The sequence below is a fragment of the Ziziphus jujuba genome, chromosome 8, assembly GCF_031755915.1.
Source record: "Ziziphus jujuba cultivar Dongzao chromosome 8, ASM3175591v1".
Lineage (NCBI taxonomy): Eukaryota > Viridiplantae > Streptophyta > Magnoliopsida > Rosales > Rhamnaceae > Ziziphus > Ziziphus jujuba.
In genome coordinates this window covers 23,049,912-23,069,910 of record NC_083386.1, presented here as the reverse complement: position 1 = coordinate 23,069,910, position 19,999 = coordinate 23,049,912, and the positions used below count along the sequence as shown (strand labels likewise).

The 19,999-nt window shown below is 32.9% G+C and overlaps 2 protein-coding genes across 2 annotated transcripts; one reads left to right on the top strand and one right to left on the bottom strand.

The window, feature by feature from the left end:
- Nucleotides 1-879: 879 nt before the first annotated feature.
- On the bottom strand, nucleotides 880-3,484 carry LOC107414068 (uncharacterized). The gene is made up of 6 exons (XM_016022166.4): nucleotides 3,229-3,484; nucleotides 2,945-3,037; nucleotides 2,350-2,599; nucleotides 2,158-2,254; nucleotides 1,284-1,349; nucleotides 880-1,115 (listed from the first exon to the last, which is right to left on the bottom strand). The coding sequence occupies exons 1-6, from the start codon at nucleotides 3,377-3,379 to the stop codon at nucleotides 921-923; spliced, it is 852 nt and encodes a 283-aa protein (XP_015877652.2). The 5' UTR covers nucleotides 3,380-3,484; the 3' UTR covers nucleotides 880-920.
- A 1,006-nt stretch (nucleotides 3,485-4,490) lies between these two features.
- On the top strand, nucleotides 4,491-16,624 carry LOC107414069 (ATP-dependent DNA helicase SRS2-like protein At4g25120). The gene is made up of 30 exons (XM_048469504.2): nucleotides 4,491-4,677; nucleotides 4,842-5,493; nucleotides 5,594-5,635; nucleotides 5,797-5,960; nucleotides 6,906-7,104; nucleotides 7,722-7,778; nucleotides 7,859-7,964; nucleotides 8,043-8,176; nucleotides 8,319-8,393; nucleotides 8,557-8,682; nucleotides 8,792-8,923; nucleotides 9,010-9,093; nucleotides 9,727-9,840; nucleotides 9,988-10,088; nucleotides 10,276-10,342; nucleotides 10,684-10,734; nucleotides 11,329-11,406; nucleotides 11,568-11,771; nucleotides 11,862-11,900; nucleotides 12,004-12,075; nucleotides 12,166-12,252; nucleotides 12,333-12,389; nucleotides 13,034-13,236; nucleotides 13,347-13,440; nucleotides 13,871-13,921; nucleotides 14,436-14,498; nucleotides 14,724-14,783; nucleotides 15,381-15,443; nucleotides 15,552-15,642; nucleotides 16,124-16,624. The coding sequence occupies exons 1-29, from the start codon at nucleotides 4,544-4,546 to the stop codon at nucleotides 15,639-15,641; spliced, it is 3,399 nt and encodes a 1,132-aa protein (XP_048325461.2). The 5' UTR covers nucleotides 4,491-4,543; the 3' UTR covers nucleotide 15,642; nucleotides 16,124-16,624.
- The last annotated feature ends 3,375 nt before the right edge of the window (nucleotides 16,625-19,999 follow it).

Below are 19,999 nucleotides of genomic sequence, written 5' to 3'. Positions count from 1 at the left end.
AACAAAAAAAATGTTTCCCCTCTGCTAAAGTAATTATAATATTTGCTTGGGGCTAGCACTGGAGCGATTTTAAAATGGCTTGTAACTAGATAAAAGTGTTTTACCTGGTGTTCAGCAAATAACTTAACCCTCTTTTTGGTTGGAAAATCACCAATTTAGTGACTTTGGAAGAAGCATCTCTCATATCCATTTTCAAGAAATAGAAAAACACATCCATGGGTGGAGGTGTGTCTCTTTTTCATTTACCGTGTTGTCTTCGACTTAGTTTGGCACGAAAACAAGCCCTATAATCTCCAAAGGACTTGACATGGATTCCTACATTTTTGTCTTTCTTCCTGTAAAAGGCTAAGGAATTGAATGTACTACAAATAACTTCTCCAAGTAATCGCCAATAACCAGGCAGACCTCTCCACTCCGTCGTGCTCATGCATACTCCGTCCAAATTTGCAATACTCTCTTATCCTCAAAATTACCTCAGTTGAATACAGTCCCGAGTCATTCTCGCTACTACTTTTCAGTTATTGTTTTAATAAACTATATTTTTGAAAAGTAATTATTCTACAAATGATTATACAACTCATTTATTTTGTCTTTATATTTTAAGAGTAATATATCTGCTAAATCTTTTTTTGGAAGTAAACTATTGTTTTCATTAGCAACTTTATATTATTTACAATTACCAATAAATAGTAAAATTAGAGGTTTATTTCATTAATTCTGATAAAAAGAAAGACATGTGATTTTAGTAAAATCTATAAACAGGATTTCACTAATGTAGAAAGAAGAGGAGAGAGAGAGAGGGGGGGGGGGGGGGGGGGGTGTGGGGTGGGTGTGGGGTGGAAGTATCCATGTACAAGTCATTGACCAGGCCATCATCCATGAATTAATTCCATCTGAAAATACAACACTTGATGGAATTTTCATTTATCTGAAAATTTACATATTTTATACGTTTTATTACCAATCTTACACACAATACCATTGAATTTACAGCTAAAGAAACATTTCTGTATCGACCCTCCAACTGAAAGTCTTCTTTCCTCTTGAATTGCATTCTTCAAGGTATTACTGATGTCACCCGATGCCCAAGCCAACGATATATGAGGACGTGGATCCTGTAATGAACATTCAATATGGTAAACTTGCTTGGCTGAAGAGTAAGCAAAATTCATGCATAATCATTTTCCACAAATATGTGTGCGCATACAGAGCCTGGAACATACTCAGATGGTTAAGGAAGCGTATGTTATACTTTGTAAAGAAGAATAAATAACAAAACAAACCTTATAAAATTCAGGAAGATTGTGAAGTTTATAAACCTCATTGACAGCTTGAATCTGCTTCCTTATCTGCAATCAATTGAAGTCATGGAAGCCTCATATTTATTGCAATATTAAAGCACGGTTTATTGGAAATTTCTTGCTAAGTGAAAGATGTGTTTAGGCACAAAGCAAGGATGCTAGTATAGGAATTACACTTCCTACAGTATGTCACACTTGAAAACAAATCTGACAATTATTTGACTTTGTTAAACTCACTAAAGTACATTAAGTTGAAAACCTAATGAAGCAAAGTATCCATCCCATTCTCAATGGTGGTTGGATACTGATAATCATACATTCTTCAAAGAGCAGAAACAGATTTCATATTCGTGAATTGTAACACTAAATAACAGAGTAGTCTAGTGCTGAGATGTTCATACAATAGAATGTAAAAACATACGAAACAATGATAACGATAATTTTAGAGAAATCTATGCACCTTCCAATGCTAAACCAGAACAGCATAGAACCAATCAGATATGGACTTATTACACGTGTTAAAGAAGCACTTGTTATATGAACTATGGTTTAGCTGCTAAATGGGATTCCGACCACTCTATCCAATCACAAAAATACTAGACTGTAAATTCTTGTCCATAAATTTAGTGCCTCATGAACCTAGAGCTATTACATAGCTCACCTCAAACAAGCTGAACAGAGTTACTTGCATTTATAACCATCATATAATATAACTATAGTGATGGTGGAATAACAACATCCTAATACATACGTATATTGCCATTGGCATTAGAAATAGAGAACTTTAATCCCCAGAAAGACTGGTCTAATTAGCGAAAAGATGGTGAAGATCATGCAGAAAGAAAACTGAGCATACCTCAACCAAACCGGCAGCAACAACTTCCATTGATAGAAAAGTACGAGTGCAATCATCATTAACAAAAATCTCCCACTTACTAAAATCAATCCAATACCTGCTACATATAAGATAAATATATATAATGGGTCAGACATGGCTCTATTGCATTACTATTCTCAATGACGAAACTACAAAGCACAAAAATCTGACCGCCTCTGAAGCTGAAGCTTCTGCCGAAGCATGGTCACTACCGTGTCAATCTGGTGCAACCGGATTGGGACAGTTCGTCCCAAACTAATGTGCAATTCCCTTTCCAAGGCAACTTGTTCGAGCTTATCATCATCTTTGCAAAGAGCATCAAGTGGGACATCAACGTCAACCGCATAAAGACCAGGCACAACACGAGCAACTTTCTTCAAGAAAAGGGCCAACTCCTTCTTTGGCGCAGATGGTATAGAGACTATCTCCACATAGTTTTGAAAATGATCAAAGCGCGCAGTCATTAATTTGATAGATAAAGTACAAAATTTTAACCCAAATTCCCAATTGAACAGAATGTGCTCAATTCCATTGAAAATCAAACACGCCACAAAAACATATCCTAGAAGCAAAATCATATATTTTTTTGATAATTATGAAAGGGTCAAAACAGCAAAGTCATTACATTTGACAAAGAAAGATAGAAAATTTAACCCAAATGCTCAATTGCATAGCATGTTCAATTCCATTAAAAATCGAACATACCACAAAAACATATCCTTGAAGCAAAATCACTTTTTTAATTATTTATTAATAATTTAATCACCTGGGATGTAGACATGCAAAGCATAGTTCCCTTCAACATGAGGGAATGTCCTAAGTCTGCTGGACTGACCGCCATCAAAGTAATCCAGAGCTCCTTCACAGTCAAAACATCAAACACCTTAAGATTGGAGAATCTATACAAAGTCAGAGAATAAAAAATAGAAGTAGAATCATAAACCCTTTTAGCTTTAGTGAAATATATGTATGTATATATATATATATATATATATATATATATATATATATATGGAAAAGAGAAAACCCATCTCAGGGATTGGTAGTTACCGATAGAATTTGCGGGATTGAGAAGCGAAAGAGGAGGTGGAGGCAGAGGGCAGAACACCTCGGAGCTGGTGGAAGCTGGAGGTGGAGGAAGTGGAGACTCGGAGTCCGAGTCGGAGGATGTTTCGCCGTAAGAGGCTATCAGAGCCTCCATTCCTCTCTCTGAGAGTTTTCAGAGTATCCGAGTGTCACTCCAAATCTTACAATGCCGTTTTTGGATGACAGGTTGAATTACAGTAGCACCAAACACGGTCCTATTATATTTGATCAATTTTGTGTGTGTATATATATATATATATATTTTTTTTTTTTGGTACTATAAAAAATTAGCATAGACAACTCCATAATTTATTTTTGCTGTAATAATACTTATTTGTAAATGAATTTTCAATTTTACCAAAAAAAAAAAAAAAAAAAGAATTTTCAAATTTCTAAATTGAGCCTAGAAAAATGCACTAATGTCGATTACAATTTTGTTACTTATACTTTTCATAAACATGTGATAATTTCTTGGTAAAATTTCACTATGTGCAAAATGAGTAATAATGCAACACAAATAAAATATGGGAAGTTTGTTGTTTTATGTAATTGAAAAATATAAAAACACTTTTACAAACTTGATATCTTAATAAAAATGAGTTATTTTGAATTTTTTTCTTAAAAAATTAAAATAAAATAAATGAGCATCACAATGTACAAATATTTATAATTGCGTGCTAATGACTAATTTTCTATAGCCAAATAATGATGCGAAAGCCTTTTCTTAAAAAATAAAATTATAGAAACTCTAACCAAAATACTTAGAATTTTTTGGATCTTGGATTTTCGGTATTTGGTGGATTTTATATTTTCGGAGATCATTAAGTCATAGAATTCCATCTTTTCAATGGTCATTAGATTCCGACTAATCTGAATCAAGTTAAATTGGATCACGAAAATGTAAAACTCTCCTAGTGTCAATTTTTTCCATTTACAAAATTCGAATCCGAAATTTTACTTAAAAAAGAGAACAAGTGTGAGCCACCTGAACCAATTGGCGTTGGTTAAATACTACGAATTTTTTACTTGGTAATTAGTTATAAATATAAATTGTAAAATATGTTTTAAATTATTTCAAAGAAAGATGGGTGCAGCCGAATGGGCCGAAAAATGGACCTAAGGAGCCGAACGAGTGACAAAAAAGCCCATAAACAGGCCCATTATTTTGAAAAACCATATACAGGAGGGAAAAACCGGCAACGGCTTCATTTTTCATTCTACCACGTTTTGGCTTCTGCTGTTGTTAGGAAGACGTTGTCGTCGGAGAAGAATATCAGAAATGCAGAGCGGAGAGATCACGGCGGAGCAAAGAGCCAGAATCACCCACAATTTCAGAGCTGCCAAAGCCCTTCTTGCTCGAAAACGCCCTCGTCACGACGCCGTTTTATCCAATCGCTCCCTTACCTTTGCCAAGTTAGTTCCTTTTTCACTCTCTCTCTCAGTCTTTGTTCAGTTTCATGTTTTGGGTGTAACCATAAATTTTACAATTAAGAAGCAAATCATAAAAATTATTGCCCATTGATTTGGGGCGGGGTTTGTTGGTGAAAAATTTTTGATTGGTTTTTATGGGTTACCAGAATTCCGAATGAAAATGGAATGGAAACCCCATGTGATTTTAGCAGAATCAAAAGGGTTCCCCTTGCGGATATTTCAATGAACACGCCGCAATCCCCGTATACCGGGCACAAAACAATAGACCATGAAAAGCCCAGCTGCAATTCAGATTGTGGGACTTCAATTGTTAATGGGACAATGAGTGTTGCTGTAGAAAATGGATGTGCGTTGGACTATTCTTCTAGAACCCTCATCAAACAAGAAGAAAATTGTTCGCTTTTGACTCCTAGCGTTATAGACGATGATGATTTTGACGAGTCCATATTGAAAGAAATTGATGTTCTATGTGAGCAGAAATCTGCTGCAAAAGCAGAAAGTACGGATACACCAAACAGTGACTATCATGTTCAGATTCGGCATACAAATGATGACCCTAGTACTGGTTCGGAGCCTTTGATTGCAAGTGAGATGATAGAAAGTGTAGGGGTGTTGGACTTTGGAGATGGTGTTGAATGTGGAGCAGAGGATATGACTAATTCCCAGAGAATAAAGATTGCGAGCATGTCTCGGGAGTTCTCGAAATATATGCAGTCTCTCAATGACAGACAACGTGAAGCGGCCTGTAATGATACCTCGACACCTTTGATGATTGTTGCTGGTCCAGGAAGTGGAAAGGTCTCTCTTCCTTTTTTCCATTTTTGACTTTCTTTTCTTGTTTGTTTGTTTTAATATTCTTTGGATTGTTAGAGCTGAAGATTTTTGCAATAATTGTCAGACTTCCACAATGGTAGGACGTGTCCTCATGCTTCTCAGTGAGGTATGGCCTCTTATTCTTTTTGTTTTTTCTTTTGCTTTGGTTAAATGTGTTCGCTTTTGGTTTTTGTTTTTCCATTTTTATCCGTTCTAACTTTTAATATATGTCTACCTTTTATTTTAATTAATTAATTTTTTTCTTTCTTTTCCTCTTAAACATGTCAGGGCATTAGCCCGTCAAATGTTTTGGCAATGACTTTCACCACAGCTGCGGCCTCTGAGATGAGAGATCGTATTGGAGCAGTGGCCGGAAAATCAACTGCTAAAGAGCTTACAATCAGCACATTCCATTCATTTTCCTTGCAGCTTTGTCGATTGCATGCAGAGAAGTACTTACGTACCATCTGTTTTCTTTTAATTCCATTTTGTCCACAAATAACTATTGTTATTTCCCACCACTTGAAAACAGTAGTATTCAACTGGCTTTTGTTATCTAATAATATACAGAATTTGCATATGAAATTGTTTAAATTGATTTAGTATTTCATTACCACATGATTATAAAAGTTTAGGTTTTTGTTGTGGAAAATGTCAAATACCATTGGTTAGTGGAACAATTTTGTCAAGCATGACTAAAATGCTATGATATTTGGTTTCTTCAGTCGTAAAAACAATTTAGTAGTAAGCCTTGCTGAAATTTTAGTTTTCTCCATTACTATGAACACATACACGTAACAGGCATGTTGTGTGTTGTGTGTCAGCCTGATATCCTCTCGTATAAGCCTTTGACAAGGGTATTAGATGTTTTGAGTGGTATCAAATGATGGCATAGGTGGGGCTGTCCTATGCCACATAAAAACATTGCAACATTTCTGAAGGATGCCTTTTCTCCCTCTAATGATTTTCATGGGAAAAAGGTCCATGATAGTGAGCCACGTGTAATAATCTTTTTTAGTATTCTTTTAAGTTGGGTCAGTGTACAAGAAACAAATAGAGATGTAAATGGTGTTATACTTTTCTTAAATGTTTTGAAACCCTTCCAAATTTTCCTCATGAGATAGACAATTATCTCCAATGAGTGATGTGAAGAATGCCAAAATTGAAAGACATAGTAATATAATTCTATAGCAATGAGATTACTAGGGGACATGCAAGTAAACTGCAATGGATTTTGTTTTTGTTTTTGTTTCTTTGTTGTTGTTGTTGTTGTTGTGGGTTTTTTTTCCCCCTATCTAAATGTTCTTTGAACAAGTCTTATCTTTTCATGCTATGCCATTTGCTTAGGCGTTTACATTCTTTTCCACCTTAATTCTGATAAGTAACTTATCTTTTAGACTTGGGCGTACATCAGATTTCTTGATATATGGACATGGACAGCAGAGAAGAGCAGTCATAGAGGCTGTGCGGTTATTAGAAAATGAAAAGAGTAAGAAAAATCTTGACACTTATATATCTGCTGAAGAGTCAAATGGTATGACATCTCCACAACATTTTAAGGATATGTCAAAAAAATGGCAGAAGTTTGTAACCAAGGTCAGATATTTATTGTATTTTTCAAAAGTACTTCTATGTTTTTGGTTTCAGAACCTTGTATGTCATATATAAGAAAAATACATATATTTCCACACACCAGTCAATTACTCCTTTTAACTGATCAAAATTAACGTGGTTGGAAGCCAATATATGAGCATCCTGTAGAACTTGACTTGATGACTTATGAGCTGTTCTTGTTAGTGGTTATTTCTGTGGTTAAATTTTCAGTTCTAAGCATATTATTATTTACTTTGGCAAGTAAAGTAGATTGCTTACATATTCCGGTTCTATTAGTACCACTTCATATTGAATTTGATCATGACTTTTGAGCTGTATTTATTAAATTCTGGTTATATCTGTGTTTGAGATTTTAGTACTTCTAAAACATAAGCATAGTAGAATGCTATGGTAATAGTAAAGTAGATTATATGTATAAGGTGGATGGTTGATAAGACATTATTTGAGCTGCAAGCATGCCTAGTCTATACATACTAAATTTATGAACATGCAATTATTTTTTGCTTCAGTACATACATATTTCTTAAACTTAAAATAGTAAGTTCAAATGTCACCCTCTGCCTCTTTCTAGATCATGTAATTGATTTTATCCATTTCAGGCCAAAGCTTATGGAAAAACTCCAGCCGAATGTTGTAAATTGGGTGATGAAATAGGAGTAAGTTGGTCTGTAGCTATTTTAGACTTCTTTAGTCAGTTTTCTGTAGATCCTCACCGTTAACTCTTGATCTGAAACAGGCTGCTATTCTTAGGAACTACGATGACATTTTAAAATCTTGTAATGCTTTGGACTACCATGACTTAATTAGTTGTTCTGTGAAGCTTCTCACTGAGTTTCCTGAAGGTTTGTATCATTGAATTTAATTTTATTCATTACATGTCAGTCATGTTTTGACTATATTTTGCTCTTTCCAATAATAAGTATTCAAGGAGTCCCAGGATTCATGGAAAGCCATTGTAATAGATGAGTTTCAAGACACAAGTGCCATGCAGTACAAGCTTCTGAAGATTCTTGCATCTCACAACTGCATAACAATTGTTGGTGATGATGATCAGGTGTGTTATTATCTCTTTTCAAACTTCCGCATTAGGTATTCGATGAAGTGTTATTTGCTCCTTTCATCAGTTCAATGTCATTATTATGATCCAACTCTGTAGTTGTTCTAAGGTCTAATGACATGCATATATTCTACTACAGTCCATTTTCAGTTTCAATGGAGCTGACGTTTCTGGATTTGATTCATTTCGCAAAGACTTTTCAAATTACAAAGAGGTTTGCCTTGCCCTTAGAAGTGATACCTTTTGTCATCCGCCACACTTGATTATTATATATGCAATGTATTCATGAATTAAATATTTTAGAATGATTCCAGTGTGTTTATTTATAGTTATGATTGATTTAAATGTCTGAATTTTGATATACCTTTCTGATGCAGATCAGGCTAAATAAAAACTATCGCTCCACAAGGTATATTATTGAAGCTGCATCTTCTGTTATACAAAATAATATAAAGCGATGCCAAGTAAAGCATGTTGACACTGATAATTGTTCTGGATCAAAGGTTTTTACTTGCCACTCTTTATGTTTGTGAAGCAAATAAATACTGATGCTGATCCAATTCTAGCTGGTCAGTGACAAAATTTTAAATTGTTTTGGATGAGTCAATATAGATAATTATCAAGGAATGCCACAATGAGGATGCACAATGTGCTTTCATTATTGATAAAATCTTCGAAACCACTTCCTCTGGTTCAGCTGCTAAGTGTTCTTATGGAAACATTGCTATTCTTTACCGGAGGCAGGTTATGCTTACTAACCATAGTTAGCACTTAAATGATTTGAATAATTTGATTTTTATTGAGAAATTATTTGGCCTTTTGCATTACAGGTGTCGGGGAAAGTCTTCCAAACAGCCTTCCGAGAAAGGCAAATACCTTTTAACATTCATGGTGTGGCCTTTTATAGGAAAAAGGTTAGTACTTAATCTACACTGTATTAATTAGTCTTTGAATGTAATGCAAATGGTTGTTCCATTTCAATTTATCTCTGCCATACTAAGAATGTAATGCAATTTCAGTGTAGCATTAAGTAATAAATAGCATATGATGTGTAGTACATTACCCACCTTTCTTTATTTTTTATTTATTTTTAATTGTTATCATCAATCTTATATTAGATTGAAGTACTAGGCTCTTCACTGAGTTTAAAAGGGACCCAATCCAAATGCTCTTAAAACTATTTACTATGTTATCTTGGTATATATAGTTGAGCTAACTTCCTATCAACTTAAGTTTTCAAGAACAAGGGCAATTTTACATGATCTCATATTCTAATTATCTACATAGTACTGCGTTCAAATTGTATGTATTCTGTAATTTGTCTGGCTTACATGTGAGGAGCTGTATTACATAGTTGACCAAGTTTTTGAGAAAAATGACCACTTAATAAAGAAAATACCACGTTGGGAAGCAAAAATTATCAATTATGTTCTTTGGATCAAATACTAGTTGGTTTAGTTGTTACTTCTGTAATAATTCTTCCAGCAAGTGTGCCAAAAATGCTTAATTCTTTATTGCCTGCTGATTTGTTACTTGTCAAATGATAGGTAGTAAGAGCCATTATTGCAATGCTTAGGACAGCATTACCTGGTTGTGATGATGAACCATATCGTCAAGCATTCAAGGCTCTACTTCCTTTTGAGAAAGAGGAAAAGAAGAGGGTACATACCTGATTAGTTGTTCTTGTTTTACTTATCAGAAGGAATGTATTCATAGATCCTGTTAGCATAAGCACGTTGCTTCTTTTTATTATGGAGATATAGATACTTATTTTGAGGATAACCTGTACACATGTTCTACTATCTCAGGTAATTGAGCATATAGACAAAGTTTCAACTATTAGAAAATGCAGCTTTATGTCGGCTGCCTGTGACATCTTTAATGCAAAAGTTTCGGGTACCTTCAAGAGGTTCTGTCAGGAAACATCTTTACATTCCTTACCAATAAATACTCTGAGTTTATTCATATATCAACAAATTGTTCTATCATCAGCATGTTCAGGCTTATTTTAAATGATATTTGTTGTTCGTTTTGTTTCTCTTTTCTTTATCTATTTTAATCATTTACTGAGGCATGGTGTGTGTCATTGAAAATAGGAATCAGCTAACTCAAGGACGCAAGGTGTTGTTGACACTAGACATGATTTCAAAGATGGTACACAGGGTAAATATATTTCGTAGAACGAATAACTACTGACTTGACGACTCTTATTGGTGTAATGTAACTTTATATATTTCTGTTGAAAAAGAAATATAATGTAATTCTAAAGTGCCTATTGCTTGTTTTAATGATCTTGATCCGATCCCTGTTAGCAAATTGTTGCAACTGTGTTGTTCATGTAACTACTTAATTCTTTTAATATGTTATTTAAGTGATTTGACCTCTGCTAGACCAAGTATTTATATAGCTTCACATTCTCTCTTTTTTATACTAGAAATTTAACTGCCATTTTTATTGATTTCGGATATGAATTTCTTTAGCAATCTCACAATTAATGTTTATAGGAACAATCGATTTCAGCCGTCATTACCTCTGTGGCAAACATGGTACCTCAGGTTTGTCTTTGTTTTTAGAGTAAAAATATATATGTGGGGTTATTACTTTGTAACTTGGGAAGAAGATATTTTATATATTTTTGCAAAATGTTCTAGTTCCAGCTGATGTATTTATTGTTAAGTTCTCATACCATGTTTAGATACAATATATATGTGAATGTTAATTCCTTACCTTGAATTATGCAAATTTGAGTTACAAGTGATGTGGAGATGGTTTTGAAATGCAGTTACTAGCGAATTCTTTTATAGCATGCTCAAAATTGATAATGATGCATCTTTCTTTGAGGAATCTCTGTACTCTGTTCCCAGCTTATTTTGCTTCTTCTAGCATTGAACTTTCTAATGCCCTAACATGCTCAATGAGTACCTGCAAATTTCTTAGTTAAATATGTTTTATTATCAACGTTTCAATTGACTAAACTGTTTTCTATTTATTTTTTTGAGTAGGTTTTTAAAAAACATATATTTTTTAATCATCCAACTGTTTGTTTTCCTTCGGTGCCACACTTAAGAATATATTGAATGCAAGACTATGAGCCAGACTTGTACTGCATGTGTTTCGTCACATTATAAGAATAATCATATTAATTTCAGAGGTACCTTCTCGAGCAGCGGGCAGTTGTTGATGTTGATGGGAAAAAATTGCTGAATGAAGACAATGACATGAGATCTGTAAGTTAGGAAATTCATGCTAATGCTAATATTGCTTCACCATGATAGAACATGACATTATGTTTGGTTCCTTTTCAGTTTGTTGAGTATGTTTTTATAGTTAAGTTTCAGCACTTGCAAAGAAGCTTCTGTGGATGTGATATGATATTTTATGAGTGCAGGTTCTTCAATACCTATTGGATGATGTGTCTGATTTCTTATCAACTAAATATTTTGCGGTTGATGGGGAGACAAAAGTAGAAGAGAAAGGGTGTCTTAATGTGCTCAATGCTTTTGTGGATCACATATCTGAGCGGGAGAGAGAAAATTTTCGTTCCCGAAGGCAGGAGAATGAGAATTCAGTCACCTTGACTACCATTCATCAGGTTTTTTTTAGCCCTTTTGTTTTTATTATCCATTTAGTTTTGTTAATTTACTCAAACTTCATTTTGCCTTTCTCATTCTTTTTCATGCAGTCAAAAGGTTTGGAGTGGGACATTGTTTTTATTGTTAAGGTAATTGGTTGGTTCTAAATCTTCTTGTGCTTCTCTTCCTAATAATGAAATAAACCAATGAAATTATTAGTTTTATTATTTATTATCAATATATCATGGACAGGCAAATGATTCTGAAATTCCTTTGCTGCATGAGTTTAATAGTGTGGCAAAGGTAAATGGGACTTCAGTTGAGGTGGGTTTATTCTTCTTTAGAGAATTGTTCGTCGATTTTAGTTCCTTCTATATTTAGTTTATTCTATATTTTATCGTTTTAAAATTGTAGGAGGAACGTCGCCTTTTCTATGTTGCAATGACTCGTGCTCGAAGAAATCTTTTCATACTGTATGTTACAGCGGATTCAAATTTTCAGGTATCTACTTATCTTGACATTTTTATTATACATTATCATGTCATTTGTTCCTTTTTAAGAAAAACGACATTATTTATCAGATACTTCAACCTTCACGATTTCTGAAGGAAATTCCAGATCATGTTCGAGAGATTCAGGTGTGTCTCATTGGTTCAGTTTTTTGTTACCCTTGTTGTATGCCTTTTCAATTTGCATAACCATATCATCTAAGATTTAAAAGCCTTCTAGCCTACTGTACCATATCTAAAGTGCTAAACTAAACAAAGAACGAATGAAATTGACAACCAACTCATTTTCTCAATACGAATTCCTTAGAAACTGCAGTTTTGTACAAGGATCTGTTTCCTTTTTATCCATTCTAGAATCAACTTAAACTGTTGTCTGAATGAAGAGGAGGATGGTAGAATTTTTGAAGAAAATGGTAAATAATTTGGAATTTTCAATTACCCCATATACTCATTAGTATATTAAAATTTTTTCCTTAGTTTAAGATATCATAAGAACCATGAGCAATTTCTTGGAAATTTTTTCTAAAATTTTTAAATCTTACTCTAATCATTGTTATATCAGTCCACATGTTGGCATGAAATAGAGAGAATATTTGTTAAGTTTCAAGGCAATTTTTATGCTCATTCTGCACACTCGTCATAGACTAGTATTTTACATAGCATAAAGTGGACAAGCTGTTGCTGTTGACTTCTTTCTTTGTTTATTCAATTAAAGGTTTTCTCAAATTGCTGATGCTTCATTCTGTTATAAATAAATTGAATTGTTTATGTAGGCTGAACTGAATACACAAGATTTATTAGCCAATCCCGACCGTCCTAAAGGAGCTGCCCCGCTTACTGTTGATCGACCTGGGAAAATCCATTCTTCTGAATCAGACATGATTCCAAATGATTTATTCCTTAACAAAATTAATGAGCGTCCAATAGAGTTGATAGAACCAATGGAAGCAGGCAATGGAAATAATTTCTTAAAAAGGTTTTCCTTTTCAAATATGGCAGGCAGACTAATGTTATTAGCTTCAATGATTAAAATGTTATTTATTTTAAAGTTTGAACAGACTGTATTCTGCTGTTATTGTCTTTCAGATTTCGTGTAGAAGAGAGATCAATTATATCCCACGTGTTTCATCAGTGGGCTAAGAAGCAAGCATTTCAAGATCCAAAACGGCTGCTTGACAAGGTAATTGTTTTTAAGTTTTCAGATAATTGGATGTATTTATGGCTAATTTTTTATGTTTAAATTAACGCTAAAGGGAAAATTTGGTTTAATTAAATCCTCGGTTTAGCAATTTTTTTTCTTTGTTTGTATTATTTATTTATTTAATTTCTTTTTTATATCTGGTTAGTTTAGTAATTTGCTTTATGCATCTCTATATGTGATAAAGCATAGCTGTATACTTCTGAATACTTAATTAAAACTTTTAGAACCAGTTTTAGATTTCTTTTTTATTTTTGATAATTTTAGCCAATGAATTGGATATGTGATGCTTCATAGTTCTGACTTCTAACCAGTGACCACTATTTCATGTTCCTTTTTTTTTTTTTTTTTTGTTCTCTCTCTCTCTCTCTCTGACAGAACACTATTTCATGTTCTCTATTGTACTTTACAGATTGGCTTTATAATTGATGAACGCCTAAGACTCAAAAAGAACAAACACAAGGTTATTTACGAATCCCTTCACCTCTATGTTTTAAGCATGACTCACTGCCTGACAATTATATCCTTTGCTATTTTTGACACCTAATTAAGCTATTGTCTTAAATTTTCCTCTACTTGCGGAGGTTTAACCTTTGGAGAAAAACTGTCATAGCGTAAAATTGTACCAAATTGCCAAAGTATCTGCGTTGATTCATTTGATCAAAAGTAAGAAAAAAAATTGTCTGCTAGAAGTGTTGATTTGAACTTTTGCCTTCTAGAGTTATGCTAGGCGCCAAGGTGAAACTACATTTGGTTAATACTCTATGCTATTTGGTGCCCTCTTTTGGCTTGATTTTGGTCTTGAGATTTTACGTCTTGAGGATTAGTAATGTGGTCAAGTTACGCTTGCACCTCTTTTCAAATTCATTGATCCTCTCTCTCTCTCTCTCTCTCTCTCTATATATATATATATATATATATATATGGCTATGAAATCATGTACTAACTGCTTTTCTGTGACCCTACACAACTTCCAGGAAGTTTGGCTCATGCTAAAGTCTTGTTTGAAATGTGATGAAGCATTTCAGTATGCAGAATATGTAAGTACATTTTGATCTCTGTTACAATTTTTTAAAGCTCAGTGTTGCAAAATAGTGTTAAAAATTTATAAAAAATGGTTAAAACTTGTATTAGATAATTATCTGTCATATAATGCAGCTGAGAACTCATTTAATTGGACTGCCATTTGAAGCTTAAAATGTGTTAGAATACCTGCATATATTAGCATGTCCTAACTTTTTTTAGTGAACCATTCTTTCGAATAGGTATTGAGATGGGAAAAGATTCCTGCTGATAAGCGTGCTCATTTGATGCGGGAGAAACAGGTATTTTTTTCTGCATGTTTGGATGATTGCTATATATGATTACTTTCTCATACTCGGACAACATTCTTCTTCCTCTTCTTCTTAAATGGTGTTGACAAGGCTTGGCTTTCAATGAGCAAAAACATGTGTTTATATTAGTCAGTGAAAGTTCTACAGTAATAATATAGGAAATATTTCCTTTCTTGGTCTCCAATCCATCAAGTAAATTTACACATTGGCTTCACTCCTGTCAACTACCAGAAAGGTTGGCAGTCGGCACATATTACGGAAAGTTGGTGGAAACAAGCATGTTTGATGGAGTAACACTTTTCAGTTTGCTTGTTTGAACTTAATTGAGTCGATTTTTTTCGATATTTAGAAATGAATTAAACTCCCAAAAAATTTATTCCATGTGCGTGATTTAGCTTTGCATTGGTGAACATCTACATGGAAAACTGTACAGATTTTCATTTCTGTTCTGATGCACCATTGTTAATTTTATACTTGAAAAAATATTCGTTGTTTTATAAATCAAGTGACAGATCAATCTTGTTGTTTCTATTTGCTTATTTTATTATTTTTATTTGTTGAAAGTCCAAATCAATTTTCTGCTTTCAGGAGCACTTTCAGAAATTAAGGATCGAGAACTCAATGGGTTCATCAGCACCAACAAGCAAACAGGTATCCATTAAAACATGTTACCATGCTTTACAAATGATACTAGTTTTGATATAATGTATAGTAGTTATGAAACTTCATTGAAACATTTATCTTGTTGGTGAACAACAGATCTCTTATCTGCAAAATTTGGGATGCACTGTGACTCCAACTTCGCGTCTCCACGCTTCTCGTTTGATCGAGCAGTACAAGTCCTTGTGAGGTAATCATCATTAAAATGTCTGCATAAAATTTTCTACCTTAGGTAAACAAAGAAAAATAAGTCCAACTTTATCTTCTGTCCAACAAATCTAGTGCTCTAATTTGGTGGAGCTTTCACATGGCCGTACATGGTTGGGTATGTAAATTATATAATATAAATTATAGCTGTTTGTATATAAAATTTGTGATTTGATTATAGTTTGTAATCGTTTCAAAGAAACTATGCAAAAAAGCTGGCAGTAGACAAGCACATGCTAACTTTTTGCAATGGCTTTTGCAAATTAAAGAGAATATTTTCAACCTAAATTAACTTCATTAGGAACCAGGAAATAAGCCGCTATATGAACATTCATTAAGCACCCTTTCATTTGATCCCAAGTTCTCTAAAGTTAATATATATTCATATATACATACTGCCATGTGTGTGTGTATATATATACATATAAACTGTATAATATAAGAGATTATATATAAATTTGCAGGGTATGGTATATCAAACTCTTTGCTGTGAAAAAAAAAAAAAAAACTCAGTACTTTGCATTGAAGATTTGGAAGCTATGGATGGGAAATATATGAGAAGAGTTGGAGTTGTGATGATAACAATGGCGTTAAGTATACTCATGATAGCGTTGTGGAGTCTTCAATGTTTTCTTCCTCTCTGCTCGCTGGCTTGATAATTATCGAATTATCGGCCACCTCCTTATATACCAAAGAGTAGAATTTGCAATGAGGAGGCCTATACAATGCATGCAAGCAATTTGCGTGCGTTCCAAAACAATTTGATCTTTGTTTTTATAGTGTTCGTGATGAATGCTTGCTACGTGTATTTTAGTTATGTTGCTAATAGTAATGATGAATTCTACATATCAATAGCATCAACAATGGCTTTAGGAATTGCTACATTTTATTTGCTACATGTGAAATATAGACATTCATTCATTAAAAAAATAAAAAAATAAAAAGAAAGAAAAGGAAAAAAAAAACTCTAATGGGTCCAAAATAATATTTATCAGGAATATAAATTTTTTTACAAGGAAAAATATAAATATATAAGTATTATTAATTATTATTATTTAAGAAAAAAGATAAATATATACATTATTAATTATTTGGGATTTAAATAGAATTATTAAAGATATGTTGTAGAATAATGTTTATTAAATAGATATTAATGTTACATAAACTATAAGCCTTTTCAGTCTTTAGATCACATAGATTTTAATTTATAGAATCATTGGAGATATTCCAAAGTTATAAATTATATAGTTCGGTTTCCATCACAACATCCTTATGGAGTTAACAATCAAGAGTTAATGGGCGAACTCAAACATATTATTCTAAGAATACATGGTTATTTCAAAATATATGCATATTTTTAAAATGATATATTTGAATCTGCACATTAACTCTATTAGGATGTCCTGATGGGAAAGTTGCTCATCGATTGTATATCAATGGCATGCATCAATTGGAAATCCAATCGAATCTATATTTTCCATTCTATTTGATTCAAGTTGAAAAATAACCACGGAGAACATCAACTCACACTCACTGCCAATAAAATATTTGATTCCAAATCAAAGGCAAATCAACCAGGTTCTTCAAAATCTTAAAGAGTTAGACCTGTGATCTCTAAAATATGCTATTAACCTTATTCAGGTCCTTTATTTGCTCCATAATATTTATTATTCCAAAATTACAGTATTGGCCTTACTATTTATAATAATAATAAGTATATATTGGAAAATAGGTCATCCAAACAAATACCCTCATAATGTTAACCACCACTAGTTGAATCAAAATGAAACAAATTGACATTCGATGGTCTGAATTTTAACATTTTAAATTTGAAGGCCGAAAATTGCAACTTTTTCAAACTATAGCATATTGAATTGTAATAAACTTCTGAAAAAAAATTATCCTTGGCCAATTTAAAAAATGTCAAAAAATTTCCTTTTTTTTTTAAATTATAATAATAACAATAACTTGAAAAAATAATCGAAGAAACCTTTTTAACAATCAAATCTGTGCTTTCAGATGTGTGAGAAATCCTTTATGAGCCATTATAATTAATGACTAATTTAACATGTGTTAAAATAATAATAATAATAAGTTCGGTTAATTTATGAAGTATACCATAAGCTAAGAAATCGGGTTGCAGAACATAAAAATTTAACACAAGTGAACATGGTTAAAACATGACAAGTTGAGGGATACAAAATTACAGGCCTAACATAACTAGAGGAACGTTAAAACGATGCGCTTTATCCTCTTATTAAAACAACGTACCAAGATGCTACTCCCAGTATATTTATTTACAACGTCACACAATAATAAACAAAAATAAATATGTAAAAAATATAATAATCAACGAGAACAGCACTTTAACAAGTAGATCTGTGCTTGAGATGTGTAAGAAATCCTCTGGAAGCCATTATAAGTTTGCTAACGAGCTTGGCTATCAATGGGGACAAAGACGGCAAAGCTGAAGAGAATGCAGTGAGGAAGACTTTCAAGCTGTTAGGTGCCATGGAAGTAATTGCAACGTTGTATGTAAAATAGAGAGCCAAAACAGAGGCTCGAAACTCCCACAGTAAAGGGAAATTGCTTATGAGCACGGTGATCATATAAATAGAAACTGAGAATCCAATGGACTTAAAAACCATGAATAGTAAATATGTTGCTGGATGATATGAACCCACAATGGACCTTCCTGCTTCATGTGAAGGATTCCTTGGACCCTCATTTGACTCTCTGTCCTGCCAAACACCTCCTGAAGGGTTAAGCCCTGCTTGAAATGTTGCTGTTGTTACTAATACCGCTATTACTAACAGCGCTGTTTGAGCATCGCTTGGCGAATCTCTGCCCCTCTTGAACTTGAGGTAGTTCACCAAGTGTCTCACAGAGATCCGGTGTGGTTGGTGTTAAATAAATTAATAATTGTGGACTTAGCATAATCAATTATTCATTTATAGGATTTATTTATGCCATTAATAAGATTAATTTATTTTATTATTTTATAGTAGAATTTTTGGTCACACCTATAAGATTCTAGTTGATCTATTAGATTTGAAAACCAACTTTCTTTATAAGTACATTAACTTTTTCATATTTTTTCTAATTTTATTATATTATTAAATTATTAATATTTTGTGTGTATTAAAATTAATGGGTAAGTATGGTCTTGCAGAGATTATAAAAAAGATCTAGGACAAGCAAACATATATGCTATAATGTATTCTGAAATTAGGGTTGTTTTCGATTTTATAGGATTAAAAATTTAATTTATCAATAATTGCATTTGGAAGTTAGTAATTTGATATTTAATAAAATTTATTATGTATATTTAGATCCATAAATTCTAACAATAGGTATTAAAACATATGGTTAATATGTATAATAAATTTTTCTTGTGATCTATTGTTATATTAATTGTGATTCAGATGTGGCTATTGAATGATCTTTGTGATCCAAGTATATACATGGCCTTTTTGTTTTATTTTGTCTTCCCCGAGTGTACATGTATAATTGGAGAGTCCTGCGTTTATTTTCTTTGAATAAATCAATTGAGTTGTGCCTTAAAAAAAAAAAAAAAACAAACAAACGAAAAAATTGTGAAATATTCTGTTTTGCGAAACTGGTGGTTATTGGGTTTTAGATCAAATTTGTGCAAAATTTGTATAATTTTTGTATTAGTTCGATTTAAGACCTGGGTACGGTGGAAAATTCTTCTTTGTTGTGCTTTATATTGTTTATTATTTCTAATTGGATCTGAAAATCCTTATTAAAAAAAAAAATCCTAAATCCGAATAAAGCAAATTTTTGTTATTGATAATATTGAGACCTGGGCGATGTTTTATTGTGTTTTTCGGTTTGAATAGAGTGATTTAGACTCTTTAATTCGGTACAAAATCTTGTAAAAAATGAGTTGTTTGTGAAACCTGTGGTCGAAATGACTCTTGCTTGGGTGTTTATTTTTCTGGGATTTTTAGACCAAATTGAGTTGGGGAAACAATCTCCCAAGAACAAACGAATCCATCGACGCCTGTATTGTCGGAAATGGTGGCCGGAACAGCGAGATATCGCCCGATACACAAATCTGGTCGCGTGACCCGTCTGGATAGAAACCGAGTCTGATGAAGATGACCTGAACGACAGGTCGTTTGGTCCATTAGTGCTGACGTCATCATGCTGACATTAGCACGACGTGTCGTTCGCTGACGTCAGCAGCCGAAAAATTTAAATTTTTTTTTTTGGGTTTTATTTTGTTAATTTATATGTTGGTTATTTATTTATTTATCTATTGTTTAATATCATTGATAAAAAAAATAAAAATTGTTACTTATTTATTTATTTAA